The sequence below is a fragment of the Misgurnus anguillicaudatus genome, chromosome 21, assembly GCF_027580225.2.
Source record: "Misgurnus anguillicaudatus chromosome 21, ASM2758022v2, whole genome shotgun sequence".
Classification (NCBI taxonomy): domain Eukaryota; kingdom Metazoa; phylum Chordata; class Actinopteri; order Cypriniformes; family Cobitidae; genus Misgurnus; species Misgurnus anguillicaudatus.
Window position 1 is genome coordinate 42,357,214 of NC_073357.2, and position 23,182 is coordinate 42,380,395.

Here is a 23,182-nt window from a genome sequence, read left to right on the forward strand (position 1 = left end):
ATATTGAAATTTAAAGGGGCCAGGGCATGAAAATCTGACTTTTTCCATGTTTAAGTGCTATGATTGGGTCCCCAGTGCTTCTGTCAACCTAGAAAATGTGAAGATGATCAACCCAGTAACTTAGTTTTGGTAAACTATTATCTACAAGCACATGAAAAAATAGGTCATTGAAATGTAGCTCTCCTTATGATGTCATAAGGAGCTTTTATTATAATGATACCACCCCTTAATCTGCACTATCCAACCACAGCACTGCCATTTAGTGCAGAGAAAAGCACAATTAAGTTTTAATTGCAACAAACACCCATCATTGTGATCAGTGTTTGAATTTCATCAGCTCATTTGCATTTTAAAGGACACGCCCAAAACGGCAAATTTTTGCACACACCTACAAAGTGGCAATTTTTACATGGTATAATAAATTATTTATATGGTATGTGCTCTGGGGACACCAAAGATTTATTTGACATCTTAAAAAAGTATTGTGCCATGGCCCCTTTAAGTTGTAAGCCCTATCCTGTTATCTCACAACACATGGCATTCATGTTTCTTTTTAGTTGTGTGTTCAAATATGATAATAATTTGCTTGGAGTGATTCAGTTAGCTCAAAGTCATTTAATGAACATTGAATGACACTGAAAAACAATGAATGATGCATTCAAATCGAGTAATAGATGTGTACTCCATGAGATGTAGCTTCCCAAATTGAACACTAGAGGGCAGCACAATATAACTACAGCTACCACCTATTAGGATGCACAATGATTTGCAGTAAACACCTTTGCCAAACAATGTTATTTACTATTTAACAGAATTATAAAGAACATAGATAACACTTTATTCCACTTTAGACATTTTACTAACTATAAGAAACTTTGCAACTTCTTAGGTGTAACCAGAACATATAAGTGATTATGGTAACACTTTATTTCACTCTGTCTTTGTTACACGTTACATGTAATTATTATAGTAATAACAGTTAATTATGCATAATTACATGCAACTTATCCTAAACCAAACCCTAATCCTAACCCCAACCCTATAGTAAGTACATGTTGTTGATGATTATTACTTAGTACCTAAATATATAATAACACTGTAACAGTGACGCCGATAAAATAAAGTGTAACCGTGATTATGCTGGACAATTATTAAAATGTAATTAAATGTATTTTATAAGGAGATTTGTGGGGTGTGGAAGTAAATTGGAATTTAAGAAAGACACACAATCTAAAAAAAACTTAAATCAATGCAATGCAACAGCACACATGCAAGCACACAGACACATCCTCTCTTACAGTCAGTTGGGTTCAATAACATCTTCTGCCCATGCCTGCTCCATTTCTTACATGCAGATCAATGGCTTGGAAAGAAAATAGATTTCATTTATTGCCTACAGGTGTGAGAGAAATGAAAAAGAAAGCATGAAGGTCATTAAATTCAGGGAAATCCTTTAACCTGCTTTAACCTCTTTGTCCTTTATAGCTTCACTCTCTCTTTTGCTCTCTTCCCCACCCTAATCTTAATGAGCATTCCTCTATTTACAATAATATAGGCAACACTAAGGATGGGATTCCTGCACAAAACAAAATGTTATATAACCCCATGCAGGCATACTCATCCATGTTTCCCTCCCTCTTTCTCAGCAAGCAACAATGTACCTTCCTCTTTGATGGCCGCAATGAGAGTTCAGTCAGATGTCTTTCTTGGCTTATGTCGTGTTTACTCTACACACTCAAAAGGATACACATTTTCCTTTTCTGTCTTTTTCGCAAACACATGACAGCCATCAGGAACACCTGCATGCGTGACTGCCTTTGTCTTGCGTGCATGGGGATCACAGTCTTTGGTTTTACATTGGCAGCAGCAGTAGAGGCAACACCAGGGATTTGAGGCAAAAATAAACACTTGTCAGCTCACTCTGAGAGCTACTGGTGGCCTCTTCAAGCCCTCTGCCCTCAATCATACCCCCACTTTCTGCTGAATCTGTTACACAACTTCGTATCGCAATCATTATACCTTAGTGCTTAGTCCCATCTTTATTACAAATGCAGAATTAATGCAAATACATTACTAGTCAAAGATTTGAACGCACTTTTATCATTTGAACTTTTCAACCAAAGGCTTGGAATTACTTTTGTAAACAAATATAAATTATGATGTATGAATTTCTGACCAGCATGCAAGTGACCAGCATGCATGTAAGCTTCCCCAACATTCTCAAAGGGGAAAATATTCAGAAAAATTATATGAAAGTTTTTATGTTTTTAATATATTGGTCCACATAATTCATTGTTTTAATTATTGTTCAAAGTAGTATAAAACATGTTGCATTTGTATGTGTGCGAGCAAGTACAATGACTAGGAACACATACATTATTTTCATTGCTCTTACACATTAGTAATGTCCACTTTTGCTGGAGTGGATCTATAAATAGCCGTGGAAAATGATTTTTTGTATAGATTGGCTCATTCCAATGGAATTACATAATGGCAAACTTAGTTACACTTGTGTAGGCAGCAGATAAAACCATTCTAGTGCTGTTACTGTGGATCAGGCATACTGTACATTATACAGGTTTAAGGTTTAATATCCAAACAGACAGGATTTAGAAATTAAAAACAAACCTATTCCATTTAATATGTTTGAAGAATTTCAATAATAATACATTTCATTTTCAATAAATTATTTAAAGCGTGTGATGTATGGCACAGTGCAGCTTGTGCCAGGAGCAAAGGGGCTGTTGAGATTTGAAACAAGCAATGGTAATTCATCTAATGCTTTATGCACATTCTGTGCCCATTTATTTCTGCTGAGCTGTTGTATTCTCTAATCCCATGGGTGTGATTGTATACTAAAGTGAGAAGGTGATTCACACTTGCACTAGAAAGTGCTGACCTGATATAGTACTAAAACTTCACTGTGCTTTCACAGGTGCAGAGGGACAAGTAAAGAGAAGGGGGCTTTCCTGAGTGAAAATAGGAAAGATATTGACAACTGTTGTTCCGCTTTCTGGATGCTATAACTAGCAATGGCGTGGTTTGGTCAATTGATTAGACATCAAATAAGTGGATGATGATTATAATTTCCTTTGTAGATTAATTATAATCAGTAAGCAAGACAATAATCACTTAAACATGAAATAAAAAACAGAACAACTTATTTCAAATATAACAAATATCATATGATAACTTAAGACAGCATCAATGTGACGTCCCTGCGACGCATCAAGGTACTTCAAAAACAATATTCTCCAAAACAAAATGCATAATATTCCTAGAGGTAAATTTTATTGGGCATCTTTTATTAAATTCATAGATTGGAAGAAGGCAAGTATTGCATCCCAAATAAGTCCAAAGAAATTCATTTTAAGATCTTACATAAAATATATCCTGTGAATGATGCTGTGGCAAAATAAATGGATGTTGACAACCCTTGCTCATTTTGTGGAAATGAAGAAGAAACACTGACCCATTTATTTTTTTCATTGTGACAAAACTCAATTTTTTTGGAAAAATTTATAATCTCATTTAAGTAAACACCTTGTTTCTTCCAAATCCTTTCAGTTAAAAGAAATAATTTGCTACTATGAAGGCATATCTAATATTCCAATTAATTACATTGTTAATTTTTGTATTTTATTTGGAAAAAATTTCATTCACAAACAAAAATTCTCTAAATCGCAGCCTAACTTTCCACATTTCCTAATCGAAATTGAAACATTTCTAAAATCCCTTAAATTTGTTAAAAACAAGAAAAATGAAAATAAAAATTATATTATGATGACTTTTTCTGTATTTCCACTGATTCATAATGTTTTCCTATGTTAACCTGTTAATTTTTATATTTTTATTTATTTATTTGAATTTTATTTTTTTATTGTACTAATTTATCTTTCTGTTATCTTATTTTATTTGTGAAACTTTACATATATAATTTGTATGTTTTCATTCCTATAGAGGTTTTTGTGTATTCTGTCTGTTTTGTGTATTGTTAAATGTTTTGAAGCATTAATAAAAAAAAGATATCACTTCTTGAAAACTGAAAAAAAAACGTTCAAAAACAATATAAGAGCGGACAATAATAATAGCATAAATATTTGTGAATATATTTGACCTTTCACTGACACACCAAGTGAACAATTTGTCAAGTACCAGCACTGTATTGCAAATTTTTGTGCAAGTAACATCTGTCATACAACAACTTCTAATATAAATCTAGATTTTAATGTCGTGTTGTGCAATTTTGGTTTGCATGTAATCTGAAAATAATCTGATTTACTGAACACAAAAAAATAAAATAAAAATATATTTTTTATACAGTGTTGCATTAGTATTTTCCTCACAGACAGTATTTAAGTGTGGCGTGCTGTTATTTTGGCACAGTATTACCTGCCCTTCTTTCTGAATTATCCACGTCGATTATTCAATGCAAGGAGGATCAGACAGCGCTGCGAGGATCTGTTACCCTATCATACAGTCTCTGTAATGAAGCTGCGTGGTCGACAAAGAAACCGTTCTCGTTTCGATATTAAATCGGCGTTTGAGCATCTCGTGGGATGGTTTTGTTTCACATCTTCGGCACACATGCGTGCGATATCGCGACAGATGTGTAGAGACGTAAAGTAATGCAACTACATGCGCAGCACTGAGGAAAACGCTCGCGCCTCTGAGAGGCTACATAGTGAAACTCAGTAGTTATCGCCCATCTGGGCTTTAATCCAATACGAGACAGACTGATTTTAAGTTACATGGGGCTGTTTTCTTCTTTGCATGCGGGTAAGTAGGTTACTACATTTTTTTTTTATTTTGCATTGTACAGTTATGGAAGTATCCTCCAACTCTATTTCAGACACTGTGGTTGTGAAATGGAGTCGTGTATTCCGTCGTTGCTTTTCATATTCTCTGTTATATGTTTTTATGTTGTTGTTAATTGATTTGCGAGAGGTAGTTAATCATTATCTGTTCATAATGCAGAGGACTATGGTTATGGTGAGTTGTAGTTCCCAAGACTGCTACCATGTTAATGCAAAGAAAACATTGTTAGTTTGTCTGTTTTCACAGGTTGTTGTATCTTCACAGTCTGTTATGTTAAGATTGGCCGGTTTTTCAGTGGTCATTTGCATGCACAATGTTCAAATAAGGAGGAAAGAATTGTGTTTAAGCCTCACAATATTTTATTCTCATTTTTTACCTAATTTTTATAATAATAGTTGGTCTCTTGATTCAGAAAGATTGCACCTGTCCACACACACACCCGAGATACCTTGTGATAGGGTGGGTAAAGCAATATTTTGGTCCCGGCACCATCCAATTCCTGCACTCTCCTTTTGTTTTCGACACTTCATATATATTCGAGACTGGCTAAAATTACACTAAACCATGTGAATACTCTTGTTTGATTCTTTTATATACAGTAACTGCAGTTGCTGTATAATTACAGTAGGGAAATAGTTGCTGTAGATTGGGATGTTTGCTGTTAGATTTGTTTCAATATACATTTACATTTAGAAAATGGTAAAGCGACTTAAAAATGCAGCATTATAAATGATACAGGCTGTTGTTAATGGTAAAAATATACTTACACTGTCAGAAAAAAAAGATCTCTAGCTGTCACTGGAGCGGTACCTTTTCAAAAAAGTACACGTTTGCACCTAAAGAGTTCATATTAGAACCTCAGCAGTGGTGTCAAAAGTATTCATATTCATTACTCAAGTAGAAGTATAGATACTAGGGTTTTAAAAGACTTTTGTAGAAGTTGAAGTATCAACTCAAGCTTTTTACTCAAGTAAAAGTGAAAAAGTACTGGTTTCAAAACTACTTAAAGTATAAAAGTAAAAGTAATGTAAGGAAAAAAATGTCATTAGAGAAAAAAGCCTAGGACGCACCACAGGGTCCTTCCCTATCTCCTCTAAAAAATGTTTCTAAAGGCCATAATAACTATAGTGTTATTAAAATGTTAATGTTAAAAAATTTGGGATGCACTAGGGCCAGGGGTAGGCAACGTCAGTCCTGGAGTGTCGATGTCCTGCAGATTAGCTCCAACCCTTATAAAACCTTGGTTACCTGTAGTTTCAGGTGACTTTAAACTTTATTAGTTTGTTCAAGTGTGCTTGATTAGACCTGGAGCTAAACACTGCAGGACATCGGCACTCCATGTTGCCTACCCCTGCACTAGGCTATCTGTTTCAACCACATACGGTATATGCCTATTAAAAATGAACGCATTTCAATACAATGCAAACAAATACATTAAAGAAGTGGTTCTCAAACTGGATGTCGCCAGATGGTGCCAGGGGCCCCAGTTTTATAATATTTTATGAAATACATTACTTTATTATAAATTCTGTGTAATTAAACCTCAGAAAAATAAGGCTACTAAACAAAAGCAATAAATTGTATAATTTAAAATGTTTTGTTTAATTCAAATTTTAAGTTTTAGAATATTTATGTCAATCCACTGTACACAAGGGAGGCCGCAAAAAATGTTTGATAACAACTGCATTAAAGATCCATATATGTGTACTGCTGAGCATTAACATGTGTTCCATAGAGAGGAAGATATAATGACTAGTTGCCTATAAATATTGTAATGGTGCAAAAAGTCAATCTTCAGAGCAGTGCCAAACTTTTACAGTGGTGCCCTCTTAAGTTAAAAAACAACAAAATCACACAACTATAGTATGTGTGAGAATACAAATATGCTATTGTTATCATTTATAATTGTATTTTGACAGCAACACAAACTACAATTATACAAATATGCAATTATATATTATAGCCTATATTTCCTCATCTGTACTTGTGTAGCTAATGGACTTTAGTATACTTTACTTTAGTCAGTATATATCCAAGCAATTTTGGAGAATTACTAAATGTCTTTATTGTAAGTAAATTAAAAGTCAGGTTGAAGAAAACAGCTGATGTCTATTAACAAAAGCAAAAGTTGGTATGTATGGTTATGTGTTTCATTGATTTAACACTCAAGCATTCAGCTAAGTAGGTTTTGTTAATGCAAATAAAATTTACGGCAGTTATTAGCATATACAAAACAAAAATGTCTTTAGCCTAGATATCTTTGCCATGCTTCAAAACGCAACGCAGCACAATGTCATTTAAGTTGAACAACTGAAGTTACATGATATAAATTGGTATTGTTACACTATTTAAATCACACAGATGAGTTGGTGCCAGCAGCCAGCTATACATTTACACAGGCTTGTGAATGTGAACTGACCTGAAAGTGATGCGCGAGTTTTATTTCGTACTTTCCATTTGAAGACAGAATGCCGCGTTCTGTTACTGTACAAACAGATGGCGGATGATATCAAAGCATCGCGAGGGGAGACATTCTGCATGCTTTCTAATCGCTCTCGCGGTTCTTTTATGTTTCTCTGTGCAGCGCTATCTAACAAACTTTTGATCATCTGCAGTCAGCTGGGGGGCGGGGATTGCGTACAAACCAATAGGGAGTCGAAATGGTGTATGTTTATACTTCTCATCCAACCACAATCGGATTCATCTGGATGATGCAATTTATCAAGATAGGTTTTTTTAACGATGACAAGCCGGAATGTAAAAAAAGAAAACAAGTTGAAATTAATAGAAGTAACGAGGCGATTTTTAAAATGTAAGGAGTAGAAAGTACAGATAATTGCGTGAAAATGTAAGGAGTAGAAGTAAAAAGTCGTCTGAAAAATAATTACTCAAGTAAAGTATAGATACCCAAAATATCTACTTAAGTAAGGTAACGAAGTATTTGTACTTCGTTACTTGACACCTCTGAACCTCAGAGATAATTAATGGTACCAAATGTATAGATATCTGTACATAAATTAAATGGTACTTATAACTTTTAAATGGTACTGGCGCATTGGCAGTTTGGGACAATTCTTTGACTTTTTTTATTTACAGTGACTTTGCAATCAGCCAAACAATATATTAATTGAAGACGTATTTAAAGGTACCAAAGAATGAATTGATACAGTATGTTAAATTTGTTTCTGATATCTTCATAGAAGGTATGTGACTATTAAGTGCATACATTATCCAACATTCATATAACCTTAGGATTTTTCCTTGGAATGAAATGGTCTGTTATATTCTTATTTGGAAGGGTCATGAATAATAAGGTTGAGTTCTGCTCTGATTGGCTGTTTCATAGCGAGGCTCATGAGGCTAATCTCAGCAGCTTACATTAAGTAAACAGACCTTATATTTTTGAACCTGTATCTGACAAAGATACATATTGTGAGGAACAACCAATTCGCAGACGTTTCTAAGTGGCAAGTTTATTTATGTTTTATAGTATGTAAAATGTTACTGTAAAATCAATAGTAGAACTTCAGCTGAAACGTTAGCATGTAAAGTTAACTTTGCATGCTAACACAGCAATCACGATTTTGTTTTTAGCTTTGTAACTATTCTGTCCTAGATGCATGCTCCCCTATGCAACATTGACAGATAGCTAACAATTAGAAGTCAAAAAAGGGCAGACGCAGGAGTAAATTTGAGGGTTTTACTGTAATGTTCTTTCCTCTTCTTTTCTTTTTTGTAAAACTGAAACATACAAAGATTACAATGTCTTGTTACAGAATATTCACAAATAAAAGCTAATGAATTTGCAATAACAGACATAACAAAGGGCATTCAGCTCTGCTTAATACTGCCATTGCCGTATAATAATTTGTTTTAAACTTAAACTTATGAATTACAATATATGTTTGCATATATGTGTTTTGCACAAACACACAAAAAGAAATAAACTTACAGACAAAGCCTTTCAAGGACCCAAAATGTAAGGAAACAGAGTGAAGAGACTTTTTAGCCAACCGCATGGAAAGATTCTGGAACACTGCAGTTGTTTCCTAGTTCACCTCTAACCTAAGAGTCACATGACTTTAACCAGCCAATAAGAAAACAGTTTATAGTAATTAATGTTGTTACACTAAACTGCCACAAGATGGAGCTATAAATAACAAATGAATGTGTGCCATGACACTCCCCGCCTGGTATTGTTTAGATACCACTACTTCTAAATAAAATAAGGGCAATGTCCAAATAATTAGCTCTCACAAAACATCAGTCCTCTGCTGGCATGAGAAGAACTGTTTCTGATATAGGCCTAAGGAATGTCTTGATTGTCCCATCTCTGGCAACCTTTAACTCAATTGATCTCACCTTTTTGTCACTACTAGGGAACGTCTTGGTTACAAGAGCCATAGGCCATTCATTGCGCTTGGCTTGAGCATCCTTAAGAAGGACTACATCTCCCTCTTTTAGGTTTCGTTGTTCCTCTTGCCACTTGCTACGGTCTTGAAGAGTTGCAAGATATTCACGCTTCCATCTGTTCCAGAAAGTGTTAGCGAGATGCTGTACCCTTCTCCATTGCTGTCTGTGAAGATTGGTTTCCTTAAAGTCGCCTGGAGGTGGAAGAAGTGTACCCTTTTGAGTCAGGAGCGTGGCTGGTGTCAGCAAGAAAGGTGAATCTGGGTCTGCAGAAATTGGAACAAGAGGTCTTGAATTAATGATTCCAGAAACCTCCGCCATCAGAGTAGACAACACGTCATGTGTCAAACAAGAAGGACTGATTTGCTGGAGCATGTAATCTAGTATGCGTCTGGAGACTCCTATCATCCGCTCCCAGGCTCCTCCCATGTGGGATGCGTGAGGAGGATTGAAGACCCAGGAACAACCTTCTCTACTAAGGTACTTCTTCACGCTGGGCTCTTGAGAGTCAGTTAGGACAATTTCCAGCTCTTTACAGGCCCCTACAAAATTTGTCCCGCAGTCAGAACGGATTTGCTTTGCAGGTCCTCGCAGAGCAAAAAACCTTCTCAAGGCATTTATAAAGGTGGATGAATCCATGCAATCGATCAGTTCTATATGTATGGCGCGAGTACTCATACAGGTGAAAAGAACAGCCCATCTTTTGCTTTGTGCCTGTCCTCCTCGTGTGCGCCTTGCAATGACTGACCAAGGTCCGAAAACATCAAGACCAACATACGTGAAGGGAGGTTCAGTGCTCAGACGATCGATGGGTAGGTCTGCCATCTTCTGCTTAGTTACCTTTCCACGAAGCTTGTTGCATTTAACGCATTTGTGTAGAATGCTGTTGATGAGCTTCCTAACACCAACAATCCAATACCCTGCATTGCGGATAGCAGATTCAGTAAACACACGACCCTGATGCTTGATACGGTCATGGTAGTACTCCACAAGTAGTTTTGCAGCATGACTGCGTCCTGGAACAATCAAAGGAAACTTTTCTTTGAGATCCAGTGTTGCATTCTTAAGCCGACCTCCTATCCTGAGAAGACCTTTACGATCTATGTAAGGGTTCAGTTTCTTCAGAGCACTGTGCTTTGGAATGTCATTTCCTTTGGAAATACAGGTAAGCTCTTCTTGGTAAGCTTCCTTCTGCACGCTTTTGATTATGACTTCCTCTGCTTGTAACAACTCTTCCACTGTATGAGGCTTAGCACAGAAATGCCATGATTTACACGCTCCGTCTTCATGATCAGTAGACTTGTAAGTCCTGGCGACATGTATAAGAGAAGCAATGGCTCTGACTAATGATCTCCAAGAAGAGAAACGTTGGAAACGTTGACATTCAAGATGAGAATCTTCTGTGGAAAGAGTAGTAGCCAGAGGACGAACCTCTGTGTCCAACTCTGGCCCAACGAGGTCGAACTCCTTATCCTCAGATGATGTATTTTGATCTGCCTGCGATAGAAAAGCAGGTCCTGTTAGCCAGGTGCTTGTGCTCAACAGACTTGCTGGTATGGAACGAGTGGCATGGTCTGCAGGGTTATGCTTTGTAGAGACATAGTGCCATTGGGCTGGGCTTGACACTTTACGAATATGTTCCACTCTGTTGGCTACGTATACATAGAAACGTCTTGTTTGGTTATAAATGTATCCCAAGACAACTCTGCTATCTGTGTAAAATTCTACAGCATCCAGAGGGAAGTCCAGCTCATTTGTAATTGTCTCTGCTATGTCTGCAGCTAGAACTGCTGCTCCTAGTTCCAGTCTTGGAATTGTATGTGCAGCTTGTGGAGCTAACTTTGCCTTTCCTAGGATGAATCCGGTGTGACATGCTCCTTGTTCATTGATGACACGAAGATATGCCACTGCTGCAATTGCTCTGACAGAAGCATCCGAGAAAACATGGAGTTCCTTTCTCAGGGCTGTAGAGAGTGTACAATCAACATATGGTCTCAGGATCTCCAGCTTTTTGAGATCTTGTAGGGATTTTCTCCATGTATTCCATGCTTCTTCTTTATTTTTAGGGAGAGGAGAGTCCCAGTCAAGAGCCTCACTTGAGAGTTCTCGTAACAGGAATTTCCCTTCAATGATGACAGGGGCAACGAACCCAAGCGGGTCGAAAAGACTATTGACTATAGCAAGAATACCTCTGCGAGTAAAGGGCTTCTGAATGTCTGTTACATGAAAGGTGAATGTGTCCTTCTTCACATCCCAGCTAAGTCCGAGACTACGTTGAATTGGGACAGGGTCAACATCCAAATTGAGATCTTTGAGTCCCTTCGCGTGATCTTCAACCGGGAATGCATTCATTACTTCCTTGCTATTAGAAGCAAATTTGTGCAGTCTCAAATTTGATGTGGCCAGCATCTCCTTAGTTCTTTTCAATAGGTCGATGGCCTCTGCAGCTGTAGGCATTGACAAGAGTCCATCATCAACATAGAACTCTCTCTCTACAAAGTGTTTGGCATCTGAACCATAGTCTTTCTCACCATAAGCTGCAGCTTGTCTGAGACCGTAAATGGCTACAGCAGGAGATGGACTATTTCCGAACACATGCACCCTCATGCGGTATTCAATAATCTCCTTGCCAGTGTCATTGTCCTTGAACCAGAAGAAACGAAGGAAGTCTCTATCTTCCTCTTTCACAATGAAACTGTGAAACATCTGCTCGATGTCCGCAGTTACAGCTACCAGCTCCCTTCTGAAGCGCAGCAAGACTCCCAAAAGACTATTATTTAAGTCTGGACCGGAGAGAAGAACATCATTCAGAGAGATGCCCTCTTTCTGTGCGCTGGAATCGAAAACTACCCTGATCTGACCAGGTTTCTGTGGGTGGTATACCCCAAAAATAGGTAGATACCAACATTCCTGGCCTTCTTGAAGAGGTGGTGCTACTTCAGCATGGTCACGATCAAAGATGTTCTGCATAAAGGTAAGAAAATGAGACTTCATGTCAGGCTTCTTTTCCAGTGTGCGCAAAAGTGAGTTTAGGCGTGTTAGTACCTGGTCTCTGTTATCAGGGAGCCGCTGGCGAGGTGTTTTGAATGGAAGTGGCGCGACCCAACTATTGCTCTCGTCCATTAACAGCTCTCTATCCATGATTTCCAAAAAGCACCTGTCTTCAATGGACAATCCAACTTTGTTATCATCCTTTGACCTCTTAAAGATGCTATCCCCTATGGCACAGTCATCAAAGAGGAAAGTGTCACATGCCAGAGGTATCTCAGGTAGAGGCTTGATGCCAAACTTTTCATTGATGCTAAGTTTGTTAGGACATGGAGGAAGTAGAGAAGGACGTCCATTATCCAGGACATGGGTACGGTATGTATTAAGTGTTGTAGGCCTGTGTACAGATCCTAAGCAGACATCACCTACTACAACCCAGCCTAGGTCTAGTCTTTGTGCGTAGGGTGCATTATTAGGTCCATTACGTTGCTCCCGTACTTTATGAAGCTGAAGGATGTCTCGACCCAGGAGAATAAGAATTTGGGCTTTTGGATCCAAAGGAGGTATGCAATGGGCGATGGGTCTTAGGTGAGTGTACCAACGTGCTGCCTCAGGAGTCGGTATCTCATTCCTGTCATCTGGCATATTGTTGCATTCAATCAGAATTGGCAATTTCACCTTTGTTACTCCATCTAAGGATTCTAGAACAAAACCCGCGGCTCTTCTTCCCTCCATTTCTGTTACACCTGCGCAGGTACGTAGGGTGTATGTTGAGCTCTCTCCTTTGACATGCAGCAAGTTGAAGAATTTACTTCTGGCAAGCGATCTATTGCTCTGGTCATCCAGAATGACATAAATCCTGATTGCTTCCTCTGGGTGGCCCTCTGGGTAGACCTTAGCCAGGCTAATCTTAGAGCAGGATCGTGAACTTCTACCATTACCACAAACCTCAGTACACTTGGAAGTGACAGCAGGTTGGGTTGTGTCTGTCTCTCCCTCCCCGCCATGCTCAGATAAGTTTGAAGGCAATGGTCCTGAGTGAAGCGCTGCGACATGAGCATTACTACCACATTCCTTACATTTAATAACTGCTTTACAGTCCCTAGCCAAATGAGTAGTAGTTGCACAGCACCTGTAGCAAACCCCTTTCTCCTTTAGAAAACTTTTGCGTTCGTCTAAAGATTTGCTCCTAAATCCTCTGCAACGTTTGAGAGGGTGAGGCTTTTTATGAATTGGGCAGGTCTTGTCCACATCATCTAACTCTCCAGTTGAATTATGTGTCTGACTCACAGTACCTGATGAGACCTCTGTCTTGTGAGTATAGACTGGCCTTTTCACTTGTCTCTGAAATGGCTGCTCCATCTTCATCACATTATGGATTACTGTAGTCAGTGCAAAACTCGGATCGTTGCGTGTGCGAGCCTCCCTGCAGACAAAATCACAGAAAAATGAGAATGGAGGGAAGGGTACCTGATGTACAGTTTTATACTGAGAACCTTGGGCCATCCACTTTTCCTGGAGGTTGTAAGGTAGCTTATCCACGATGGGAGCTACACCACGAGCCGTGTCAAGATAAGTAAGTCCAGGCAGGTAGCCCTCATGCTTTGCAGACTCAATTTCTTGCAGAAGATCTCCGAGCTCTTGAAGCTTTTTCACATCTTTGTTGTTAATTTTAGGAAAGCTATCGATCCTGTCGAAGAGAGATTTCTCAATAATCTCTGGAGAGCCGTAACAATTTTCCAAGCGCTCCCAAGCCTTTCGTAAGCCTGTAACTTGATTATTTGTATGCACAGCTCGGATCCTCCTAACATGATGCGAAGACTGTTCTCCCAACCATTTCGACAGAAGGTCTAACTGTTCAGTGGCTGACAGGTTCAACCCTTCTATGGCATTGATAAAAGAGGACTTCCACGCCCAATAATTCTCAGGATGATCATCAAACTTGAAAAGACCAGAATTAATAAGCTCTCTGCGTGCTAAGTACCTAGCAGTCTCACTCACATTAGCGTCATTGTTAAATGATGGCTGTGGTGTTGTTTTATATGGTGTAGAAGTGAACGGCGGCACTTGGGGTTCATGGTAGGTCATTTGAGCTGACTTCTGAGGCATGTTCTTAGTATCAGGCTTGTTATAAGCATCTCTTACATCCCAAACCATAGAGCGTTGCTTCCTTTGTGGTGTTTCAGATCTCAGAACATGGACAATGGGCTCTAAGGGTGATGGAAATGGTTCGTCTACAACAGGTGGTGAGAGATCCAATTGAGACTGATGTATAACGTAATCACGAGTGCGATCAGAAACCTCTTTCATGTCAGAATTCCTGTCTCCACACTCACTTACTGCTGCTGCCTCCAACACCTTTGCCTCAGCAAGGGCAGCTGCTACCTCACTTTCATGTTTTAAAGCCGTCAGAGACGCTTCCATGCGGGCCTCTGTCACTTTTAGTTGAGCCTTTTCGATCAAGATTTCAGATTCCCTTTTAAAGACTTCAGCCCTGGCTCGTGCGGCTTCCAGCTTAGCCCGAGCCTTGACGGCAGCTATACTAGCTGATGAGCTTCTCGATCTATTTGTAGAAACTGAGGCTATTGATCTTGTTTCTAATGCTTGACTTCGCTCTGTGACTTCCTCAACCTCTGTAGCTTTCTCCGTCATCATGTATTGCTGATTTAGGAATGCAACATGTGATGATGAACGAGGAATAATGAAGGTAGAGTTTGCTTTCCTTGAACTTTAGTGTCTACTGTGAGGATGTCTTTTTACTATTCTGTCCTAGATGCATGCTCCCCTATGCAACATTGACAGATAGCTAACAATTAGAAGTCAAAAAAGGGCAGACGCAGGAGTAAATTTGAGGGTTTTACTGTAATGTTCTTTCCTCTTCTTTTCTTTTTTGTAAAACTGAAACATACAAAGATTACAATGTCTTGTTACAGAATATTCACAAATAAAAGCTAATGAATTTGCAATAACAGACATAACAAAGGGCATTCAGCTCTGCTTAATACTGCCATTGCCGTATAATAATTTGTTTTAAATAGAGCCCGACCGATATATCGGCAGGCCGATATTATCGGCCGATATTGGGCATTTTTCAAACTATCGGTATCGGCGTTCATAATGGCCGATAAATGAATATTAAAAAAAAATTTTTTAAACGGGCTTACTAGCCTTCAAGCATGTCATAAGTATTGCCATTAAATAGTTTGTCCACCAGAGGGCATTACTCGTGCTCTCCCTGTTGGCAGCACTCGTGTACAACACGTCACACATTCTGAAACCCGCTGATACAGCCAGACCCGGTAAGAGAGAACAGCGGTTTGGTTCACGGTGAGTTGGTCACGAGACATACATTGCTTGAATAACAATTAAAGAACATCCTAATCAGGTATCTTAACTCAAATAAGCATGACAAAATGTGTGACTATTATGTCCAGTTTTGCTGCTGTTAAATTAGCCGAGAGTGAAGCGGAATTACCTAGTAATGTTACGTTGTTACAGTGTAGTTGAATGACTGTCCTTTTAACTTTTGACAATGTGACTGATGTATTTCTTTAATAGCGTGACAGTTAAAGCAATGAGACGTATCATCTCTCCTTAGCCTGTTATATTGAAAATGTATGTTTTACAATTTGCAGTGTGACGTTATCCTTTGCTAAATGTCTCGTCATAGACCTGCTAATGCCTGTATCAGTGGAAGACCGCTAACATTAGCTTGAAAACCACAACGAACTTATTCAGCCTAAATAAAGTAATGATTACTGTATTTATAACTAGCATATCTCTTGTTACAGTCCCTGCATTGTAAAATGAAAGTTAGACTTGAGGGGAGTGAACATTTAGACATAGAGAAAAAGTATCAAACGTAGCTTGTGCATAAAAGTTCGCTTTTCTTTTACACGTGTGTGAAATCCACTGACGCCAAGTGTGCGTTGCAGACTGTCATTCAACCGCAGCATTAACGAGTCACATAATGGTTTTAGATCGCTAAATAGTAGGTTTAAGAAGGCAGACAGCAACTGATGATTGAAAATGGTTTAATGTAGATTGAAGGAACGAATTTAAAAAGTGCATGTAAAGGGATAAGCAAGCTGACATTGTAGTATACCGGAATATAAGACGAGTTTTTTTTTATTAACTTAAACTTGCCGAGAGAGAGAGAGAGAGAGAGGGAGGGGGTGAGTTGAGCGCGCGAGGCACAGAGAGAGAGAGAGGTGCGCGCGCCCGAGACGCCGAGAGAGAGAGAGAGAGAGAGGTGCGCGCGCCCTAGACGCAGAGAGAGAGAGGTGAATGCATGAGATACAGAGAGAGAAAGAGAGACGGATAATAAAAATTAAAATAAAAGTATTTTCTGGTAAAAATCCCAAAATACGTTTGGAAAAGTGTGGGGGGGGGTCGTCTTATATTCGGGTATATATGGTAATTATAGTGTAGCTTATAAGGCAATATAGGGACTAATTATTACACACGCACACAAACATTTAGGAGTGACCTTTATCTTGTTTAATGATAATATAAATGATGATGATAGTAATAATGTCATCATTATTTTTTGTAATTATTACTGTCAATAATAATAATAATAATAATGCTGGTAGAAGTAATAGTTGTGGCTGTAGCAGCAATCTGTTAGGGAAATCTGTTAATGTTTTGTTGCACGTTTCTGAAAAAAAAATTATCGGCCGATATATCGGCTTATCGGTTTTTAAAACCAACAAACATTTGTATCGGTATCGGCCTTCAAAATCCTTTATCGGTCGGGCTCTAGTTTTAAACTTAAACTTATGAATTACAATATATGTTTGCATATATATGTTTTGCACAAACACACAAAAAGAAATAAACTTACAGACAAAGCCTTTCAAGGACCCAAAATGTAAGGAAACAGAGTGAAGAGACTTTTTAGCCAACCGCATGGAAAGATTCTGGAACACTGCAGTTGTTTCCTAGTTCACCTCTAACCTAAGAGTCACATGACTTTAACCAGCCAATAAGAAAACAGTTTATAGTAATTAATGTTGTTACACTAAACTGCCACAAGATGGAGCTATAAATAACAAATGAATGTGTGCCATGACAGTAACAACTTTGTAATTAATTTAATGTTTTAAATTTTACAATCGGTGTTATGTTAAGATTGGCATGTTTTTCAGCTGTTTTTTTGCATGCATGAGGGTTTACATAAGGACCAAACAATCGTTTTGAGGCTCACAATATGTCATTACCATGTACAGAAACAGAACTCTTATTATTCATCTATGCCTAGGTAAATACAGTTTTACATTCTATGGCCATAATAAAATTATGGTAACCATGGTGTTTAAGAAGTATAAAGTATAAGCCTTTATGTAAGTCTAAAGTTGTACTTATGCAAAGTTGCAAACCGTAGTAGTCAGTAACCAATGTTGATGTGTTTGAGTGCATGATGCCGGGACATAGCTAGGGGGGTTGCCCATGATTTAAGGTTGGCCACCCCTCTGGCTTCCCCTATTGGGCAAAGCAGTTTGTAGTAAAATGTGTCTGACTTGATGATGCGCTGCCCAATGTGACACGTTAATTTGATGTCATCCACCAGTCGGTCTGCACAGCACTGAATACGTGTGCCCAAGCAGTCTGTAGCACTGGCTAATCAGCTGCAAACTGCCTTTATTGTGACAAACGTGCATGTGTAGAAGTCTAGCTGTTTGTTCACACCGCCGCAGACTTAACAAGTTACCAGTCATTCATTTACAATGAAAGCTGTAGATGGTGTAGGCTACCAGATGTATTATTTAGAAATGATCAGCATACATTTTCTTATAGCATTGGAATGGAAATAAATAGTTTAACTTAAATCCTTTGTGTATGTTTGTGGGCTATGTTTGTTATATATATATATATATATATATATATATATATATATATATATATATATTCTGTAGGTATAGATAGTATGTCTCTTGTGATTTTATTTGCATTAAAAAACACTGGGTCTTACATGGCCACCCCTGAAAACATGTTCTGGTTATGCCACTGGCATGAAGTGATGGTTGCTTGTTGTATGTATGTGGTTAAATGACCAGTGGAGTGTGAAATGAAATGATGTGAAATCACATTACATGAATAAAGATGCATATGTACTAAATGATATGCATTATGCGGAGCCTGTAGTTATATTTTTGGAATAGGGACACTGGCCCCTGCATGGGACATGTGCACTGACTTTTAAAGCATGCCTGTCGCTGTCTTTATCACCTTACCCTCTCTCTCTCTCTCCCTCCATTTTTATGTTGTTTTCTCTCTCTCACTTCTGCAGATGAGAACATCACCTATTGCAAAAAGAGAACGTCAGTTTGGATCTTATCTGGTCCACTATTTAAGATGTCACTATAAGAAAGACTGTGGCAGGGATTACATGTTGAGGAAATTGATTTGTTCAGGTAAGCAAAATTCTCTTACTGTATTAATTCAATATATTTGTAGTGTGTGTTGATGAATTTTTAAACGCATAAGTATTACCAAGTGACAAACCACACTTAACAAGAATGATATAATAGAGGCTTCACAGGCTTGTAATGTTAATGCCAGTTTTATCCAGAGGAATAAACAAACAAACAAACAAACTGAACTGTAGGCAGAGAGTTGGGGGTCGAGACAGAAACCATGGCAACGTGGCTCCAAGTTGTGATTCAACTGGGTTATCTTGACACTCGGTTGATTAAGCAGTGTTTTTTTAAAGTGAGTTTTTTTTTTTGTTTACTTTGCCTGACAGGTTGAATGATCCCATAGAGCTATACCATAATAAACTATTAAGCATGTGAATACTATTTAGAGTGCCAGAGTTGTCATCTAATGGTGTTTTTTCACTGGATAGTACAGCTCGGTACAGCTTGGTATGGCTTACTTTTGGGGAGTTTTCCACTGTGCACTATACCCAATACCCGGTACCTGTACCAGGTCAGTTGAGGTTGCAAGCGAGCCGTACAGATACTAAAACATGACGTGGAACACTGGAGATCACTGATGGGTCTGAGAGAATCGTTACTACCACTGTCATTGCTAAATGCAAGATTAACTTACCCTTATATGCTATAGAGCAAATCAAGTGATGTCGTAGTCTGCGTTTGTTGTACCAGTTCCCAAATGTACGTTTTAGCAGTAAAAAAACATTCACATGCTGAAAATCAAGCACACAATTCCATCGATATGCTCCATTTCTGCTGTGCTGTGTTTTTATATGTCGAAAAGTGCTATAAGAAAGTTAATTTAAACTCAATTCCAACAATGGTAAACACACAGCAGTAAGTGACCATAGACTTCCATAGTAGGAAAAAATATTTTGGAAGTATTGTGATAAATGACTAGGAAAATATTTTGATAAATTACAATTGATGGTACCCATTAAATTCCATCATATTCCATCCTACTATGGAAGTCTATGGTCACTATCTGCTGTGTGTTTACCATCATTTCTCAAAATATCTTCTTTTGTGTTTATCAGAAAAAAGAAATTCATACAAGTTTAGAACAACATGAGGATGAGTAAATGATGACAGAATTTTCATTTTAAAGTGAACTATCCTTTTAAAAAAACTGTTCCGGGTCAGTATGTCTACCTTGAATTGTTTTGCCAAGAACACTTAGGGGCTTTTTACACCTGGTCACTTCATGCATTTTCTCTGATCGGAAAGCTATCCGATCGTAAAAAGACAAGATGTAAATGCCCTCTGAAACGTTTTCGAGACGGATTTAAATCCGATCGCTCAAACCACTTCAGGAGGGGGTCTGGGATGGATTTCAGATGAGTGTAAATACATCTGGTTGACAAAACCACATCTTTCAGCGCAAACCACATCTTTCACTCCCAAACGTAAGCACATCACCCAGAAGTTAGCCGTCAAAGAGGCAAACAAACAAAGACGTCACGCTCGTTGCTTTATGGAGCAACGACAGCGGGTAAAAAAGCTTCCTAGAACCAATTAAAGAGTCTAATGACAAACTCAAATGATAGACAAATAAATAAAACTTTGAGAGAGAGTTTCGTGAATGCTTTTCCCATCATGGACCTGCATTAATCACCTCGCTGTCACTCTCCTGCTGCGCTGTACTGTGAGCTTCAGCTCATGCCGAGCAAGGAGACGCGCGTCCCCTGCCCAACATACAGTACAATATACAGTAATGCTGCCTATTGTTGCATAAACGTCATCTTAAGTTTTTTAAGGCGGAGTTATAAATAGTGTATTTGCATTTTGAGCGGATTCATATCCGTTTTGCCAAGACGCATTTATTTGGCCAAATGTAAATGGAACAGTTTTAACAAATCGGATAGATATCCGATTAGAGAAAACACATGAAGTGACCAGGTGTAAAAAGGCCCTTAAACGCTTTAAACGCTGATATCGGATACAAGTTGCTTTTAGAAGATGATGTAAGCGGATGCGAGTCGATTTTAAAAGATGATGTAAGCGGTGGGTCAATTGGAATTGGGATTCAGTGTTAATCCAGCCTTTGTCTCCCAGGCTAGATCAGGCACTACACAGACTACCCTGAACCAAAAAATCCAAAAAGAAATTCATTTTGTTAGTCCATATAATATGAGGATTCTTCCTGAAAGTTAAAATCTCCCTGTAGTCAATCATTTTATTGTGTAAAATTAATCTTTGAGCAGAATTATAGCATAGGCTATCTAAATGTTTACCTGTCACAGTAATTTCTTCATGCTTTAAAACAGCTTGAATGTAACTCTACACCCTTGCCTCATTTAGTATAACGGATCTATGAATATGCAAAATAAGCCCCGCTTTTTCTCAATCACAAAGCTCGGACCATAGATATTAGGGGTGTCACGATTCTCCAAATACTCGATTCGGTTACATTTTCGATTCTAAGGTCGCAATTCGATTCTCGGTTTTTACTTTTTTTTTAAACAAAAAATGCTAGACTTTTATGAATGATAGACTTTTATGAAATATAATATCTGACCTTGAACCCGGAGATGCCCTGCCATGTTAGTCGATTTGCCAGTGGAAAAATATGGTACATACCTGATAAAACGAAACTCCCTGTCAGATGAACATTCCTGTCAGTACTTTGCACTTTAAAAACGTGCTTTTATTACTGTCAGATGAGATTGTGAGACTATACCCAAATAAGTCATGTTTAAATGCTGTTTTTATAACTCTTAAGCAACTAAAATAAGTTTTTGTGAACTTGTGAAACAGATCTCGGTTCAGAGAAAAGACCGGTCCTGTCACAGACGGCGCTCTGCTGTGCTCTAATTGAGTTCAGCTGAAGGCGGGAGGCGCGTGCTGTTTTTTGCCATGCTATCTTTTAACTGAATACACTGCACGCTTTTTGTCCTTTTATAAGATCATACCCTTATCACACTGTGCGACATGTATTAATTTAACTCGGGTACGAGGGGCATGTAGACTGTACGATGATGACACGGAAGCTTTGGCGGCAGCGTCACACGTTGGGCAACGTCACCAGCATGCGCTCGTGGTAAACAAATACCGGCGCGCAGGTCGTAGCAGCAAACACACTGTGCGGTGATCATGCCGAATATCTGACACTGTCAGAAAACTATCGTAGGCTATCTTTGGGCGCAAGACCGGGAAATGGCCGTCTTTGAACCTTTCTCATTGTACGACATAGGACCACCAATGGAGAGCCACGATCACAGAAATAGCGATGATTGTTTCACGATGGCAATCTTTCGTCTGGGACAGCCAATAATCGTGCAGTGTATCCGGGTTTAAGAGGAGGTTGACTCGCAGCACTCAACACATGTGTTTTTTTTCCGCTTGGCAAGCCGACCGGATGTGACATGGGTGCGTGGCAGCATCTACGATTCCATTTTTTAATTCGAAGTTCGAGGTTGGGACTTAATTTCAATTAATTTCGATGTAAAATCGTGACACCCTTAATAGATATGTTGTATGTATATTAATAACTGCTTTCATACGATGCATACATGAACTGTGCGTTTGCATGTGTGAGCATCACAGAAGTAGAGCTGTGTTGATGTGATGGTTACATTTTTGTTATAATGGAAACCAAGGTGACAGCAGGAATGAGAAAATATTCAACAATGGTGTTGAATGATGAATTTGCATGGCTTGTCTTAAAGCATTAAAAACAACACATAGACATATATAAGCAACAATAAAAACAAATTTTGTTTCTATATATTTATTATATGCCCATAAACTCAGACTTAATTGTATCAGATGTAATTGTTACTTACATTTTTTTTAATCAGAAATATTGTTTTGCTATTGCTGTGATTTTTATAAGAGACCACCATTGTGAAACCTGAGGCAATGTGTGTGATTTTGTTACCATTCTTGCTCTGACATATAATCTTTTGGCCACCTTTGTAAGGAACAGACACTCCTCACAGCAATAGTGCATTTGCGCCATCTGCTAATCCGGCTCGACCTTTTACTAAACTGTTTGCCGACAGAGAAAATTGTATCAACTTACACTACTGATGTCATGAGGCTTTCAACACGTGGTAATGTGGCAGTTGCAATTTAACCTCACTGCAATAAGAGTAAATTGTTTGTTAGGTCTGGGAATTATATATATATATATATATATATGTATATATATGTGCAATTAGAAAAAGACGCTGTGTAAATATTACAAGTACTGTATGCTGTGCAAGCTCAACTGAAAGAGCATTGCACTAATATAGCAAAGATAATCGGTTCGAACCCTAGATAACTCACATACTGATGAAAACGTATATTTTAAATTAACTGTCACTTTGGATAAAAGTGTGTGCGAAACATTTATATGAAAATGATAAAAATGTCCTTTGTTTATGAACTGAACTGTTCTGCAGAGAAATTGTCTTGAAACACACACTAACCAGTTTGCATTGTAATGCCATTAAACAAACATTTTTCGTTACTTTTAAATTCAAAATGTAGCAACAATGTGTGGTACCTGATCAGTTAATCACTTTCTTAATATATTAATA

General features: G+C 38.2%; 1 protein-coding gene across 2 annotated transcripts in view; it reads left to right on the forward strand.

The window, feature by feature from the left end:
• Positions 1-4,395: 4,395 nt before the first annotated feature.
• The window catches only part of bean1 (brain expressed, associated with NEDD4, 1), a 60,568-nt gene continuing 41,781 nt past the window's right edge, over positions 4,396-23,182 (forward strand). Inside the window, exons 1-2 of one of the 2 annotated variants that reach the window (XM_055207882.2) lie at positions 4,396-4,779; positions 18,509-18,632. In XM_055207882.2, coding sequence (XP_055063857.2) covers positions 4,774-4,779; positions 18,509-18,632 — 130 coding nt within the window. In that variant the 5' untranslated portion in view covers positions 4,396-4,773. The remainder of the gene's footprint in view (positions 4,780-18,508; positions 18,633-23,182) is intronic. The other variant, XM_055207891.2, reaches the window with a different exon arrangement.